The sequence below is a fragment of the Pteropus vampyrus genome, unplaced genomic scaffold, assembly GCF_000151845.1.
Source record: "Pteropus vampyrus isolate Shadow unplaced genomic scaffold, Pvam_2.0 Scaffold44, whole genome shotgun sequence".
NCBI lineage: Eukaryota > Metazoa > Chordata > Mammalia > Chiroptera > Pteropodidae > Pteropus > Pteropus vampyrus.
The window spans coordinates 1,801,032-1,819,812 of NW_011888825.1; the positions used below are offsets into that span (position 1 = coordinate 1,801,032).

At 36.8% G+C, this 18,781-nt stretch overlaps 1 protein-coding gene across 1 annotated transcript in view; it reads right to left on the reverse strand.

Moving 5' to 3' along the window:
• STX8 (syntaxin 8) overlaps nucleotides 1-18,781 on the reverse strand; it is a 142,581-nt gene that overhangs the window by 65,139 nt on the left and 58,661 nt on the right. The window contains exon 6 of the mRNA XM_023529944.1: nucleotides 9,045-9,137. Within this exon, the coding sequence (XP_023385712.1) occupies nucleotides 9,045-9,137 (93 nt within the window). The remainder of the gene's footprint in view (nucleotides 1-9,044; nucleotides 9,138-18,781) is intronic.

Sequence of the window (18,781 nt, forward strand, 5' to 3'; positions counted from 1 at the left end):
CAAAGTGGCAGGAGGTTGAGCTTCCAGTGTGACCTGCTCTTTGCAGCTGTGATCACTTGGCCTTTCTATTGAGGTCCTTTCTGGTCTCTCATTTTGGCTTGCTTTTTTGTCATCCATTCTCCAGTTCAACTGCTACAGCTGGCCTGATGGCCTCCCTCTTGGAAGTAGAATAGGGACTGCAGCAAAGACCAAGGGAAAGGAAGCCTGATGAATCACCTAGGCCAGCTGTTCTGGGGCCTGAGGATAAATGCCCTTTTCCTTAACAACTGTTTCCACAGCTTTTCCTTTGGAAAATCCTTGCCTGTCTCTCATTAGATGGCCTCTCAGACTGGCCAGGGTGAAGACCAAGATGTAGGTCTAGAAGAAAGGGGTAAAGCAGGCACTAGACTTGAAGGGTAAAACAAGTCCTTGTGACCCAAAGTGGGCCCAACCTATTTCATCCTCAGAGTTAAAAGCTAGCAGCAAAGCCAGATGATAAACACTGTGCATGTGTCTAAATATCATTTTTGCAGAGTCAGCAAATTCAAAGAAGCTGGGTTCCTCATGTGCCCAAAGATATAATCAATCATGCCTCTGTAATAAAGCCTCAAAAACTCTCTTGAACAATGAGGTTTGGAGAGCTTCTAGGTTGGTGAATACCCTGATGTGCTGGAAGGGAGACATGCCTGGAGAGGGTGACATGCTAGAGAGGGCGACGTGCCTGGAGAAGGCATGAAAGCTCTATGGTTACCCTCACCCCAAGACCTTGCCCTATGCACCTCTTCCATTTGGCTTTCCTGACTTGTATCCTTTATAACAAAACTGTAATCATAAGCACAGCATTTTCCTGAGTCCTGTAAGTCATCTTAGCAAATTACTAAATCTCGAAGGGGGATCATGGGAACTCTGTATTTATAGCTAGTGGGGCAGACGTGCTCAGGGATAGTTGGGACTTGCAGCTGGCACCTAGAGTCAAGGAAGTCTTTTGAGTCTAAGCCCTTAAACCTGGAATCTGACATCAACTCCATGTAAACAGTGTCAAAATTGACTTAAATTATTAGACACCCAGTTGGTGTCTCACAATTGTTGGAATGACATAATTGTAGTTTCTCTCTCTCTCTCTCCTAGCAGCCCCCATTTCTATTAACTAGCTCCTTCCTAGAGATAAATAATGAATGTTCTGATAAAGAACTGATTTTATATTTACCAAGTATTTAATACCATAAGCACATGGAAAATAATCACTTTCCATATCTTTAATTGTCTTATCTTTAGGCGAATTCACGTATAAACACATCACAGAAGCCCTAGAAAATCACAGAAGCCCTCAAATCACAGAAGCCTTAGAAAACAAGACTATATTAAAAACTTGTTTAACTGAAGCTTCCAGAATACTAGCTGTTTCAGCAAAACAATTTCTATAATACCATGACCTCATAAAAAAGACAGTAGAGTAAGCATACCTAGCTGCCCCTTCTTCCCCAAGACACAATGAAATGCCAGAAAAGATATTTTGAAAGAATAAATCCATGGTGGCACAGAAAACATGAAGAAGTGCTATCAGCGAATGAGTCATTTAAAAGTCTTTCTTAAAAAACAAAGATAGTTGGGACTGTATTGACAAGTAAACCAAAACTGAAAAAAAAAATGCAACTTGAAATACAAAATTAAAGTAACAGACAGGAGCTCTTTCTTCCTGATAGAACCTTGGAGAGGCTCCAAGCTTGGAGTCAATTGCTATGGGGACACAAAAATGCCTACAAAGAAGTGGCTGTCAGGCAGGAATCAGAGCATCTGAGTAGAGAGTTGTCTACAAAACACTTGAGCCAGTTGGCCCTTAGCCCTGTCCTGTGTAGACTGTAGTCTGCAGTCCTGGCTCCCAGCTGGAGCCACCAGAGTAGCTTTCTCTAGAGAAGAAGGTTTGCCTGGGGAGTGCCATGGTGTCCAGGCTAGAGAATGAGTCAAAAAAGAGCCTCCAGGATAAACAAAGGGGAGAAAAGAAATATAACATATAAAAGATGTCACCCCAAGGTTAAAGTTCTTACCTGTGTAATTTTGGGGTAAAGATTACAGCAAAGTGTCCTGGATTGGCTTCTGTCTTCTTCTACCTAACCACATACCCTAAAAAAAAAAAACCCCTGCCTACTGGTGTACCTTCCCCATTTATACTGAGTATATAACCATTCAAGAAAGAAGGTTTTGGCGTAAATAAACCTACCTAAATACAAAGAAAGCCTATGCCACCTGCCTATACTCATCGACATGGTCCTTAATTTAGAAATACAAAGTCAATGAAGAATTAGCAAATATGCAAGGAAAAGCCCATTGTATGTATATTAGTTTGCTAGGGCTGTCATAACTAAGTACCAAGACAGGGTGTCTTAAACAACAGAAATTTATTTTCTCACAGTTCTAGAGGCTAGATGTACGAGATCAAGGTGTCAGCTTGAGGTTTCTTCTGCAGTCCCTCCTTCTCTTTAGACCATCTGCTCCCTGTGTCTTCCCATGGTTTTCCCTCTGGATGTGTCTATATCCTGATTGTCTCTTCTTATAAGGATATCAACCGTATTGGATTAGGGCCCACCCTAATGACCTCATTTTAATTCAATTACTTCTTTAAATATATTATTTCCAAATACAGTAACAATCCGAAGTTTCAGAAATTAGGACTTCGACATATGAATTTTGAGGAGATATAATTCAACCCATAAAAGCATACAAGGGAAAGATCGAGATGAACCAAAACTTTACTGAGAGAAAAGAGAAATAATGCAAAGAACAGAAGTAAAAATTTTAAGTTCTAACTAGTAGCATTGAAAGGTTTAAAAGATTTTACAACTTTAAAAACATACTTCTGTGGAAAAAAAGCAATTGTGAGCATTAAAGCTTAATTGGCATTTAAAAGTAGAGTTCTCAAAATTAAAAAAAAATCAATTAGAAGAGCTCAGTAGTAGAATGTATACAACAATTTTAACAGAAATCAGTAAAACATGTTGGTAAATCTAAATAAAATACTGACTGTAAAAAAAAAAGGGGGGAGCTTCAGTTTAAAACAACATGAAAGATGAGGAATTTGAGGGAAAGTTTAAGAATTCTAAATTTGATTTATTCAGTGATATTTATTTGCTTTAGACTTTGTTAGAAAAATGTAAACTTAGGTATGCATGTTAAAAATATAAGGGTGGCTGTGGCCCAAGGTGGGTGGCCTAACTGAGCATCTCATTCTTGGATGGGGATAGTGGAAGTTAGTTTTCCCATAAAATTGCCATTTCCCAGCTCCTGGCTTTCTATGGAGAGCCCATTTCAGCCCCTCACAATTCAGAGCGACCACAACCCAATTCTCATCTCTGTGTGGGTGTTAGATGCTAGGCCCTGAGGTACATATCTGGTTCAGTTTCCCCTGAGGGCTACGAGGCTTCAATTCCACTCACGGCTATATGTTTGTGCCTTCATTTCTGACACCTAGAGAACTCTCTTTCTTGCTTCCAAACTCAACTAAGAATTGGAAACCAATTTTTAAAAATATTTTATCTAACATTTCCATGTGTTTGGAAAAGGGAGTGGGGAGATTTTTGCCGTTAGCACAGTCTACTATTTTGACCAAAAGTCTGTACTGTGAATAAACAGAGTTAATAATAAAAAAATACTTTTTGAGTGCTCATAATGTGTGAGGCGCTATTCTAAGAGCTTTACACAAATCCCATTTCATTTTCATAACACTATAAAATAAGCATTAAAATTCCTATTTTATAGACAAGAAAGCTAAGACAGAGAAAGTAACTTGCTCAAGGTCACACAGCTAGTACGCATCAGAGGCAGTCTGGCCTTTAACTGTTAAATATTGCCCCTGTGATATTCATTTGTGCTATTAAACCAATAATTTTGGTCCCCCTCAATAAGATATATCGGTCTGATTATTCTTCCTAGTGGTTAGGTGGGGGCACATGATGACCTCTGACCAGTGAGTTGGGAATGAAATTGACATGTAACTTCTGGGCCAGAGAATTTAACTGCAGAAACAAGGCCCTCTAGAACTCTCTTACTTTCTGGCAAAATGACCAGCAATGTTTGAAATGGTGGCTATTCTATCAGCCAGGGATCTTAAGTAAACCATGCCTGCCACTGACCCAACCTGAGTTGGTTTTCTATTGTTGCTGTAACAAATTACCACAAACGTCGTGGCTTAAAACAACACAAACTTATTACCCTACAGTTCTGGAGGTCAGAAGTCTGACATGAGTCTCACTGGGCTAAAACCAGGTGTTGATAAGGCTGAATTCTCCTTAGGGGAGAATTAAATTTCCTTGCCTTTTCCAGCTTCTAGATGTCACTCGCATTCCTTGTCTTGTGGCCCCCTCCTCCATCTTCAAAGCCAGAAACAGTAGATTGAGTCGCTCTCACACTGCATCACTCTGACTTCTAATTTCTGCCTCCCTCTGCCACTTTTAACGACCTTTGTGATTACAGTGGGCCCACCCAGACAATCTAGAATAATATCACTATTTAAGGTCAGCTGATTTAGGAACCTTAATTCCATCTGCAGCCTGATGCCCCTTGGCCATGTAATCTAACACATTCACAGGTTCCAGTATGTAGACATATTTGCGGGGGAGGGCACTCTCCTGCCTATCACAGTACTTTACACCAATCAAATCAGAATTTCTAGGGATGAGGCTCAAGTATCAGTATTGTTTAAAGCTCACCAGATGATTTCAATGTGCTGTCAAGTTTGAGAACCTGTGCCCTTGTTGAATATACTAAGAACATATTTAGTACTATACTTTTATATTGCTTCTCATACGCTCACATTAGATATAAATCACACACATGCACAGAAGAACATCCACATAGTTATACATATACACATCTGCCATCCTAGCCACAGACAGAAACTCTTCTAATCATACATTTTAACCCCATCCTTTCATTTTTCCTACACGCCTCCCCAGTTCTCATCTTCATTCTAGACCTGGATGTATACATATGTACACATAGACAAACATGAGGTATTTTTCTATTAGTTGCCAAAATAAGCTGGGTTTTCTCTGTGGTGGCCTCCCAGAGAGATTGCAGTTATGCTGGTGGTTTTCTGATGTGCACATTTGCTCCTCAGAAATAGGGCAGAGTCAGCCATTTTCTTTCACTGGAACTGAGAGACTCTCTAAGGATAAAAATTATATCCCTGTTAGGGCTATAATTATCCTTAATTCCTTTTGTCAAAATCAAAAGAGTTATAGCTATAGGTGTTCAGAACAGGGTTGCACTCCCATCTGGATTTTTATTGTGACCCGAATGTGTGATAAGGAGTCTGGGACACTGGAGAAGGATGCCACTTTTGTTGTAATATCTCTATTTGATTTACTAACCTACTGGATTATTCTCTTGGTTTTCATTAAATGAGAGAAATAATAGGCTAAGATAAAGGCCAGTCAGGCCATTTTGGAATCAAGTATCAAAATCTTACTAACAAAATACATTGTATTTAGAACATAACCACAAAGCTGAAGGGTTGAATTAACATCAATTTAGGAGTTCAGTCTCCAATCTTCTCATATAGAGTTAAAAAGGGTCAGACCAACACCAGTAATTATCCTGCTCACATGCCAGTGACCAAGCCTAATGAGGAAAAGGAGTAGCAGTTAAATAACAATGCCAGTAATGAGAGACCTAAATGTATGCTGGATGTGGGGGTTGGGAGCTGGTGAGGAGCAGAGAGCAGAACCAAGGAGGTCACCTTATGGAACCACAGAGTTTAGTGCCCTTCAGTACAAGGTGAACTGTATGGATGGCTGGGCACAAAGGGCTCCTGTCAGACTACTAAGATGCTGTTCCAGAACTAAGAGCTGTGATACTGGTTTACTGAAAAATTCCATAAGTTCATGCTCAAGAGGATAGGGCCTTTGGAAAAGAATGCAAAACAAGAAAATGAACGGGATTGACTTGACTAAAGTAGATGTTTCTGAGACTTAATTTTGGCATTGGCCAAAGCTTAAAGTCAGCACCAAGAAGAACTATAGAGGCATGGTTCTGATGGATAAAATAGCTATTTCACAAATCTCTGCTAGTATGTGCCAGTCCTCATCATTCTTTTTTGATGTTCAAATATCCCAGATTTGGCCAATCCTTTTGATGTTTCTCTGTCAATCTTTGTGCTTTTCCTTGCTTTCTGAAAGAAACCAAGGCAACAAGGAAGACCACTTGTTTCAACGGTATCAATACTGGCATGGAGGAAACCAGTATGTCCTGTGAAAGAGCTAGAAAATAACAACTATGCTCCATGAAGGACACAAAATGATCAAAGATTTCATACACATATCAGTGAACTATCATTGTAAAGGTCTGTTAGAGCCCTTCAGCTGAATTTTCATGTTGGAAGTTTAGGAAAGTAATGTGGTAGCTGAGTAATACGTACACACATCCCGATCCCTGTAATCTGTGAATGTTACCTCCTATGGTAAAAGGGACTTTGCACATGTGTTGGTAAATTAAGGATAAAAAAGGGGAAGAAATTAAGATGTACAAATTGCCAGCTATAAAAAACAGTCACAGGGATGTAAAGTACAACATAGGGAATATTGTCAATAATACTGTAATAACTGTGTATGGTATCAGATGAATACTAGACTTATTGGGGTGATCACTTCATAAGTCATGTAAATATCTAATCACTATATTGTATACCTGAAACTAATTGAAGAGTGTATGTCAACTATAATTAAATTTTTCTTATAAATTAATTAATTAGGATATGAGATTGAGAGGTTATCCTGGATTATGTGGTTGGGGCCTAAATGTAATCACAAGTGTCCTTATAAATGGGAGGGAGAAAGAGATTTGACACAGAAGAAGACAACTGAAGCAAGATGTTACACTGCTGGCTTTCAAGATGAAGGAAGGGGCCATGAGCTAAGGGATGCAGGGAATGTTGCTCTAGAAGCTCGAAAAGGCCGAGAAATGAATTCTCCCCAGGGCCTCTGGAGAAACACCTTGATTTCAGTCCAGCGAAACTGATTTCAGATTTCTGATCTTAAGAAGTATAAGGGAATAAGTAAGTGCTGTTTTGAGCCACTAAATTTGTGATAATTTGTCAGAATAACAACAGGAATCTTACTCAAGTTTGGCCTGGGCTTTTGGGAGGTTTAATGGCTCCCCAGGTGATTCTAATATGCACCAAAGTATGATAACCACTGAACTAGATGAAAGATAAGATAAGGACATGCTGGCATGATTGCTTATGCAGGAAAAATGTATGGTGATATCATCCGGGAAGTCAGCAAGTCACTTTACTAAAGTGTGAACCATCTACCCATAGATTACTACACAGTGGCTTATCTAAGCACATCATAAAATGGACATGATTCACCATGGTAGCTAGTGTCCGTTCTAGTCTGAGCCACTGAATAGGCTAAATTTCCTTGGAATAAAGAACAATGCATATAATAGGCAGATTTTCTACAGAGCTAACTTTCTTACCAATACTGTCTTTCAAGGAAGAAACTGGCCAATAACTGAATTACATACAAATACATGAATTAGCACGTTCACATTAGCACCGTCAGGAAAAGGACTAAATTGCCCTCCTCTCTGTACTTAAACTACTAAAAACCAGTATAAGGATTGTTAAGATAGTTACTCCATTTGCTTTATAATCTATTTATTTATGATGAATGATAGATATAACTTATTTATTATTTATTTATGGTAGATAAATGGAATAGTATTATGGGAAGAAATTAACTCATTCTTCATAGAGATCAAGAAAAGTACTACTTGTACAATTTTGACAGGGGCAGCCCTCCCTCCAGAATGAGCATCTGCCTACTCCTGGGGCTTCCATGCTGGCTCATACATGATATCTTTACTTGAAAGCCATTCCACCATGAGCCTCCATGGTACTATGACCAAAACTAAATTCGTACTTTCTCTTACTTTCTACTTTTAGCTCCCTACTTTGTCTTCCTTAGAGAGGAAGCTAAAGCAGTAGAAAAGTCAGTCACATTATAATCAGAAGACCTCAGTTAGAATTTCAGTTCTATCATGTGTAAGTGATGTGCCATTAAGAGGTCTCTCAGCCACTCTGAGCTTCATCTATAACAAGAGATAATATTGCCTTCGTAATGCTCTGATTAAATGAAATGACACAGATTAAAGTGTTCTGATTAAATGAAATGACACAGATTAAAGTCTTTAGCACGTAGTTGAGGCTTCACTGAAACTCAACTTTCACACATCACCTCTATGTTGAAGCTTCTCATATCTCTTATCTGTGGTCCTGTCCTCTCACTGTGCACTGGTACCATATATCCTACCATTTACTAAACACTTCGACTCGGATCTGTTACTGGCCTCTCGAACTGGACAAGTCCAAACTAGACTTATGATCTCCATTCACAAATCAGTGACTCTCTCAATTCCCCTGACTGTGTCCATCACAGTTAAAGCACCATCATTCCTCCACCTCCATCCTCTCTTCTCCAACTCTCATTCAGGCTCCCGTACCCTCAGGCCTCACACCTCAAACACAAGAGCCTTTCGGGTGGGCTCTCAAGTTAAAGCTCTGTCTCTCCCAAGCCATCATGCTTGTGGTTTGCAAATTAATCTATCTCCAACTAGATTCATCACATTAAGCCCTGAATAAAAATCTTCAAGCACTCTTGCTCAGCAGCCTGGTATTTATAATGGAAGAAGAGCCAGCTCCACCAGGCATGTAGATGACATGGAGTCCCCGCAGCTCTGGTGTGCCTCACGTCAGTATGCAATGCATTGAGCAATTTCACCATATTACACATAAAAGAAATCTCTTGGAATAAATGGATCACAAAACAAAGTATTTTTAAAAGTAGCTACAGATAACTGTGAATTTTTTTAATCAAATTTCTTTACACAGTATTTAGTAACTACAATCTAAATCTATCACAAACCATCCTCAACTGAATTAAATATAACAATCCATTGATATTCAACCACTTTGCATGTTTTGTAATATTAAAATCATTTAACAAATATTCAAGCCTTCAGTATTCATACTAAATGGCAAATCTGGTAAATGTCAGACGTGTTCTTACCATTTTGTTCATCCAGCTCATTCCCAATTTCTTGCCCCATTTGTTTTTGGCGACTTATGATAGAGGAAAGGGCATCGAGGCCTGCATCCTGCTCTGTAAAAAAAAAAAGTAAAATAATTAACTAAAAACCAAAAGAAAACAATTTAAGGTCTAGAAATACGCCCAAATCTATAACACAATTCAGTATATGATAAAAGTAACATTTTAAATCAGTTGGAAAGAGAGGAAAAACAGTTAACATTATTCAGACAAAATAAAGAAAATATTAAATGCCTACCTCATACCTTCAACTAAAACAATTTCCAAATGAATTAAATTTTTAAATATCAAAAATGAATATAAGATTTGACTACATAAACATTTAAATTATCCAATACTTAATACACAAAGAGCATGTACAAATAAATAAGAAAGACTTAATCTTCCACTTTTTAAAATGGGCAAAGGATATAGACAGGAAATAAAAATGAAAAAGAATGCTAATATCCATGGTTAACTAAAGTGTGAAGAACAGGATGCTTCTAAGTACTACATCACAGGAGGATAGTTAATATACTTTTCTAGAGAGCAAACTGTGCCTACCTTTTTACTCCATTAATTCCATGTCTGGGAATGTATGTAAGAAAACATCAGATGGTATGTAATGATGCATATACAAGGATATCCTTTGAAACACTGCTTCCTGTGCTGGTTATGAAGATTATTGTCTTTTAGCTCCAAACCAAATTCACCCTTTTCTGACTGCTCTGTAAAATGGATCTGTATCCTATAAATATTTTTTCCTTTGCCAGCTTTGTCAGAAGAGGGGACTAAAAAGACATTACAAAAAGGGTTTTGTTTCCTGCCCTCAGCTTGCTCTCTTGATAGGCTCCTGCAGTGCTCACAGCTTCTTCAATATCTAGCTCCTTCAGTGTACAGTGGCCAGGGGCACCCCAAGGCCACCAAATTCTCATGACACACCGCTTCCTTGGAGAATTTTATAATAGAGGGCTTTCATTTAGACACTTCTCCATGAACAGTATTCCCCAGTACCCATGAGGGTACATTCCAGTTGTGCACTACAGTGACTTCTCTGAAATCCAGTGACCATCCTCCCCACCCCCATCCCCGCCAGCTGTGCTGTCCTACACAAGATCCGCATCTCAGCCCTGGGGACATGGGGCACTTCCTTGGGCTTTCAAACCTCGGCCTGAGGGACATTACATCTTACCTGTTATTTCTGTTCTCTTTACTTCTTGCCAGCGAATACCTCATTACTCAGATTCCCTGTTATAGTTAATAATTTTGTATATTACACTTTTCCTGTTCAAGTTTCTTTCTCTTGATTGGACCTGCACTGATACATTTATAATAGTGAAAAACTGGAAACTACCTAAATGCCCAAACACAATGATTTGTTTAAAAGCGTATCGTATATTCATAAAGTAAAACAATATATAGCCACTAAAAGTGATATTGCCCACGTATATTTTGATGTTGAAAGAAGTCCATGACATGTTATTAAGTACAAAAGCAGGACACAAAACAATAAACAATAAAATAGCATTTGTTTTAAAACTGAAAATGTATTACTTTTCTAGATTTTGAAAATTTAAAAAGAAAACTCAAGTTATTCAAGATTTAAAATTTGATATTGATTTTTGATTTTTTTTTTTTTAACTAGGCAGTCTCAGTGATCTCTTTTTAAGAACCTATTCCTTTGCTTTCAAGTGCATTTGGAAGAACACTCTGAGGCTCAATCTAATGACTCTTTCTACCCAAGCAATATAGCAGATGAGGGTAATATGCCAATTGCAGCTTCATTTGTTCATGGGCTTTTTTTAAATGACTGCTTCACATAAAGAGACATCTACAAAAGCAGAAATCACAAAGGTCTTCTTATCCAAGATCTCATTAACATTTACTTATATTTTTTCCTTACACTTAACTCGTTAATTCGTCTGGAATTTATTTAAACTAATGGTGTGAGGTAAGAACCCCTTAGTGACATTTTTTGACACTACGTACTTTTTAAACTATATAAATGAACTGCTGTCCCCAGGGATCTTTCTAAGGGACCATTTTATAGCAAAATCACTTTATAATGAGATCTTTTTGGTCTTTAGTAACAACTTCTTGGATGGCCTCCAAGATAAATCTATCATCAACCTTGTGCTGTTATAGGATGACCAATATTATAGTAAAATTCCAAATACATACCAAAAATAATCTATATATAGGACTGATAATCAGGTGTCAATGTGAATTAAAAGGTAAAACAATCTAAAAAGAGAAAAGGAGATTCTTCTACTGCTGTTAATAAGGAAAATCAAGTTATGAAGTTGCTTTATCTAGTAAGGGCATAGATTATGAATGAAAAATAACTCAGCTGCACCCTTTTCTCTCAGCCTTGACTCACTGTCTAACTTAACTACCTAAAGGTTATCTCTCTAATGCAAAACAGAAAGAAGGCTAAAAATTCTGCTCCACTCAAATCATTTCTATAAAAATTTAGCACCTCTTCACTATGTTTAAGTGCTACAGTAAATTTTCATTCCATAATCCAAAGACATAGGTAACTGAGATGCCATGTATATAACAATCATGTTGATGACCTGGCTTCTCCAAGTCCTAAAGCAGCATCTCTAAGGGGAGATGGTATGATCATTTTAGAGAAAATAAACCAAACAAAATGCTGCTACTCACAAAAACGTAAACAATCAAGAATTGTGCAGAACCACTACATCATAATAATAGCTCATTACTGTAATCTGCCCTACCCTATCACGTATCTCAAGTTATTATATCACAAATGATTATTTGCAATTTACCATACTCTATTAATAATTCTTCAATTTCATTTTTTTTATTAATTTTTGTCATTTTTTAATATTTTTTGATATTTTTGTGGGGTTTTATTTATTTATTGTTAAGTTTTTTAAAAAAGGATGACCTTTGTGCTACATAAAATGACCCCCTGAAGATGTCCATGTCCTAATTCCTGGAGTCTGTGAATATATGACCTTACGTGGAAAGAGAGTTTTGCAGTTGTGATTAACATTAAAGAATTTGAGATGGGAGATTATTCTGGATTATCCAGGTGACCTAATGTAATCATATGAGTCCTTAAAACAGAACCTTTCTCAGCTGCAGTCAGAGGGAAACATGAAGTAGGGTCAGAGAGATACAACTTACTGGCTTTGAACACTGAAGAAGGAGATCATGAGCCCAGGAATGTGGGTAGCCTCCAGAAAGTGGAAAGGTAAGAGGATGAATTCTCCCCTGGAGCCTCCAGAAAGGAACTCAGCCCAGCCAACACCTTGATCTTAGCCCACTGAGTCCCATATTGAACTTCTGGTCTACACAACTATAAGGTAATAGATTTATATTTTAAGTCACTAAGTTTGTACTAATTTATCATGATAGTAAAAAAAAACTAATATGATCATTTTTTGAAAATTTCTTTGGAATAATCAGGTGTTCGGTGACTTTCTACCTTTAGATATTCAGAAAAACCATCTTCTAACCAATGTCATATGATTGTGGGAGGATTATCTGGTGGCTGTAGATTAAAAATAAAGGGAGCCATCATACTGTATATTCTTGTCAAAAATAACAAACTTGATTCTGATTAAGCCACTAAATCTAACTACCAGTTTACAGAAAGTATATGTGGGACAGAGGAATATTTTAATATATGGGGATACAAATAGCAAGATCTAGATGGTGGGAAACTACTGGGCAAATGACCTTGTTTCTCCAACCAAGAAACTGTCAAGAAAAAAGAGAGTTGGCAAAGGTACCTATCTAGTAAAGAAACTTAAGGAACATATCAATGAGTTGTAATGTACAGATTATATACAGATCTTGAACTGAACAACCTGAAAAAAAAAAAGTCATGGGACAATCATGGAAATCTGAACACTGACTGATATTTGATTATATTAAGGAATTATTGTTAACTTGTTATGGGTGATAATGTCATTGTGGTTATGTTTTTAAAAAATAGTCTTTATCTTTTAAAAACATAATCTAGAGATATATTCTGGAATAATCACCAATGAAGTAATGTCTGAGATATTCTTCAAAAATAATCCAGCAGTTATTAACTCAGAGTCCATCTTGTTTCACCTACATGTCTACGTGAGTAGACATGTAGGTGAAACAAGATGGACTCTGAGTTAATAACTGCTGAAGCAACTGATGAGTATAGGGGAGTCATTATCTTAGTCTCCCTACTTTTACATGTTTGAAATTTTCCACAGCAAAAAGTTATTGATATTTTAACAAGTAAATAAAACAGAGGGAAATTCCAAAGAACTGCAACCTCAGGCCTCTGACTGAGCACATGACAATGGCCCCAAGGGCTGGGGCTGTGTCCTCTTTTCCTATGTCTTTGTCCTAGATCTGAGCCCAACTGGTGGCACAGAGCAAGTACTTAATAAATGATGTTTAAATCGAGGAATGACTAGAGGGCCCTCTAGGTATGTAGAAATAAGAAATACAGTCTCTGCTAGACATATGAAAGGGCTCTTGGTCAATACAAGATAGCCCTCTGAGTTTATATAGTAGAAAAATAGCTGATGTTGTATTGTCTGGTACCCAGAGAGAAGCAATGAAAAATTCTCACATTTAACATATAGGAGCTCTCCCTGGATGAGGAGCAGTAAGGAACTAAAAAGGAAAAGATTAGGTCTAGCTGGATAAAGTTAATCACTATGTTAGAAAGACTCAGGGCGACGTCTAAGCATAGATGTTTTTATTTTTGTTTTTGTTTTGAGATTTTAGTAAAGCAATCCTGATAAAAGTGACAGCTACAAGAAAGGGTTATCTTCAAAGAAAGTTGTCTGTGAAGTAATGATTGCAAGGGTTCAAAGATTAGCACTAAGATTTACCAGTGTAAAATGGAGTCTGACTAAATACCATCCCTATCACATGAAAATATTTAGAGGCCTAACAACACAGAAATCCAAAATTAATATGCAACTTTCTGCTAGAATCTAGACAGAACATTTATAGAATAATGGTAAGACTAGATGGAGCTAATTAAGAAACCCTATTAACAGAGACCTCCTGAGTAAACGATACTTCATACCTTCTCCAAGGCCTGCCATCAACTGAGACAAGGGTCTATACTAATCAGAAGGTTACCTTCTTTTGTTCTATCTCAGAGATTTTTTGAAGTGATCGAGTGATTGTCATCACCTCACCCAAGTACTGCCTGATGTCCATTTGTGCCTCCAATTACAGCTTAAGTAATACAGAAACCAAGATTGGCTAACAAGTTGTCATGAGGCATACTTCCTTTTCTAAGTTAGGAAAGGAAGGCATTCATTGCCTCGAGTCTAAGTTCTACCAATAAACTGTTATTTTAGGATGATTTTCAAAGTGTTTCCAAGGGTCAACTAAAGTACAGAAAGGCTAACAGATTCTATGGGCAAAAGGAAGTTAAAAATGACCCCTCATGGTTCCTTATTTTTATCTAGTGCAGGACCTAGCAATGCAGCAAAGCCATAGCAACCTCAGCATGGTACCAAGTTGAGGCAGAGGAAGGCTGATTAGGGTTTTATGTAAAGATTACTTCCATTTTTATATTTATCTTTGAAAATAAGCTTGCTAGGAAAGCAAACAGGGATATAGCATTTCAAAACACAAAGGTAAAAGTAGAAAAACAAACTGACCTACAATACATGCTGCTATCCTACTCAATTCCTTCATCTCCCACCCTTCCAACAAACTACAAAGGCCAAGAGGTTTTCAAAGGGTGAGCATCTCATTAAGGATGCTCTGTTTTGGAAACTCAATGACAAAAACTTGCAGGTACAGTAATCTCTAAATGTAGCACCTTCTCAGTGACAGAGATATTTTTCCTAAATGAAAACAGTTTTTCCTGGAAAAAGCAACAATGCCAGAAAAATCATTAGTATTATCTAGCAAGATACGCTTTTCAGGAACCATGAATCCTGAAGAGTTATAAGCACTGCAAACAAATGGTTATGCTATGTGTAAAGCTGTGTTGCTCTTAATTTTTTCACTTTGTTTCAAGTATAACAATGGATGAAGTATGTAGAATTGAAGATATAAGGGAGGCACAGTGTCTCATTTACTAGATAATTTCACTGTAAAAAGGGAGTTCAAAGTAGAATTAGACTTCTGCTTCTGGCCAAGATGGATTGACTGACAAAATTTACTTCCGGCCTAAAACAACTGGAAAAGAAAAACACAAAACCACAAGCAAAATATATAAAACAACGGTTTCAAGACTCGGATGTCAGGAATTGAAGGACATTCCCTGGGAAATGGGAAACAAATGAGATGAGCTCTAGACTGCCTCAGATTATTGCCTTGGGACAGTTCCCAGGCTGTGGTGTGGGGATGGAGGAACCCAGGTGGAGCCAGGCAGTTTCCATGAATTGAGAAGAATCAAATAGGTCAAGGTGGTTAAAGTATGCAGGACACAGAACTAGAGAGGAGAGAGCTACGCAGAGAGAAGACCCTGGAAATTTGCACAGGGTCCATCTTGAGGTTCAACAGAGTGTTGATCAGGGGCTTTTATGTGAGGAAATTAACCTAGGCTAGGGTAAGATCCACCTGAATGGGTTAGAGAGAGTGATCCTCTGAGTGCAAACAGGGTTGGTCTAGTTCATATTCCCACTGACTGGGTCACCTCATAATTCAAAAGAAATCAGGCAGAGCACTCAGAATGGTTTTATTTCAGTACCAAGGTAAACTACCTCTAGACTAGAGTCAGCAAACATTTATATAAAGGACCAGGTAGTAAATATTTTAGGCTTGGTGGTTCATATGGTCTCTGGCGCCACTACTTAACTCTGCCATTGTAGCAGGAAAACGTCCATAGATAATACATAAAATGAATGAGCATGGCTGTGTTCCCATAAAACTTCATTTATGGAAGGTAAACTGTGAAGTTTATATAATTTTTATAGTCACAAAATATCTTTCTTTTGACTATTCGTGAACTACTTAGAAATGAAAAAACCATTTTTAGCTTGTAGGTCGTACAAAAACAGGTGGCAGGCCAGATGTGGCCAAACAGGTCATGGTTTGCTGACCTTTGCTCCAAAATAAACATTGCTCTGACCCACCTTACAAAGTAAGACCCAAATAACTTAACTGCATCCTAGAAAAAAAATCTCAATAATTTTTCTACAAATATAAAATATCCAGTACTGAATAAAGAAATGTCTGCTCTTAATGTTTTTATTCAACTCAGCACTGTACTAGGGTTATAGTAAGTACAGTAAGTCAAGAAAAAGAAATAAAAGGCATCCAGATTGAAATGAAGAAGCAAAATTATACCAAGTAAAAGACAGAGACTGTTCAGAGTGGATGGAAAAACAAGAGTCAACTACATGTTGTCTATAAGAACCCCATTTTAAATATAAAAACACATATAAATTAAAAGTAAATGGACAGAGAAAGATAACACTGTCAAAAGAAAGCAAGAGTATCTATATTAATTTCAGATCAGACTTTGAAACAAATAAAAGTTATCAGGCATAAAGAAGGGCATTACATAATGATAAGGGAGTCAATTCTCTGAAAAGACATGACAATCCTTAACATTTATACACCTAACAACAAAGCATCAAACTACATGAGACAAAAAGTGAGAGAATTGCAAGGAGAAATAGATGAATCCACTGTCATACATGGAGACCTCCACATCCCTCTATCAGAAATGGACAGATCCAGTAGGCAGAAAATATTGAAACATAATTAAACTTAACCATACCGTCAATCAACTGGACATAACAGGTACCTATAGACTACTTTATTAAATGACGCCAGAATAAACATTCTTCTCAAGCTTATATGGAACATTCAACCAAGGTAGAATATACTCTGAGCCATAAAACACACCATAAAAAATTCAAAAGAACAGAAATCACAACAAATCTGCTCTCAGACTACAAGAATTAAACTAGAAATTAATAACAGAAAGATAACTGAAAAATCCCCAAAGATGTAGAAATTAAATAATACACTTCTAAATAACACAAGTCAAAGAAGAAATCTCAAGGGAAATGTTAAAATATTTTGAACTAAATGAAAATAAAAACACAACTTATAAAAATGAGATGCAGCAAAAGCAGTGACTAGAGAAATTTATAGCATTGAATGCACAAATTAAAAAAGATCTAAGGTCAGTAATCTAAGTTTCTTCCTTAAGACACCAGAAAAGAGCAAATTAAATCCAAAGTAAGCAGAAGAAAACAAATAATAAGAATTAGAGCAGAAATCAATGAATTGAAAACAGGCAATCAATAGTGAAACCAAAGCTGGTTCTTTAAAAAGATCAATAAAAATTAATAAGCCTCTTAACAGGCTTCCTAAGGAAAAAAAGAGAGGACACAAATCACTATTATTAGAAAGGAAAGTAGAAACATCACTACAGATCTCATGGACATTAAAAGGATAATAAAGAAATATGATCACTTTGCCCACAAATTTGATAACCTAGATGAAATGGACCAATTCCTTGAAGGACACAAGCTGCCAAAACTCATACAAGAAGAAACAGACAATCTGAATAGTCCCATATTTATTAAAGAAATTTAATTAACAATTAATAGCCTCCCAAAACAGAAAGCATCAGGCTCAGATGGGTTCACTGGTGAATTCACCAAACATTTCAGGAAGAAATTAAAACAATTCTCTACAATCTTTTTCAGAGCATAGAAGCACAGAGAATACTTCCTAATTCATTTGATGAGGCCAACATTATCCTAATACCAAAACTAGGTAAAGACATTACAAGAAAAGAAAACTACAGACCAATATCACTCATGAACATATATGCAAAAATCCTATCCTCAAAAAAATTAACAAGTCAAATCCAACAATGCAGAAAAAATTATACACCATAACCAAGTAGGAATTATCCTAGGTATGCAAGGCTGGTTCAATATTAAAAGATCAATTAATGTAATCCATCACACTCACAGGCTAAAACAGAAAAATCTCATGATCATATCACTAGATGTGGGAAAAGTAGTTGACAAAATTCAACATCCATTAATGATAAAGCTCTCAGGAAACTAAGAATAAATGGAAACTTCCTCAACTTGAAAAGAATATCTACAAATGCCCCACTAAGCTAACAGCTTACATAATTGTGAGAAATATGAAGCTTTCCCATTAAGAACAGGTATAAGGCAAGGATGTCCCTGCTCACTTTTCAACATTGTACTGGAAATTCTAGCTAATACAATTAGATAAGAAAAAGTATACATATTTGGAAGAAATTAATAAAACTTTCTTTGGTTGCAGATGACATGATTGTATATGCAGAAAATCTAAAAGATTCAACAAGAAATCTCCTGGAACTAATAAGCAATTAAAACAAGGCTGTAGGATACAAGATAAATATACAAATGCCAATCACTTTCCTATATACCAGCAATGAATGAGTGGAACTGGAAATTAAAAACACAATACCATTTATATTAGCACCCCCAAAGAAGAAATACTTAGGTATAAATCTAACAAAAGATGTATAAGATCTATAAGAAAAAAAACTACAAAACCACAATGAATGGAACCAAAGAAGAACTAAATAAATGAAGAGATATTCCAAGTTCACAGACAGAAAGACTCAATATTGTCAAGATGTCAGTTCTTCCCAATTTGATCTATAGAGTCAATGTAATTTCAATCAAAATCCCAGAAAGTTATTTCGTGGATATTGACAAACTGATTCTAAATATTATCTGGAGAGGCAAAAAGACCCACAA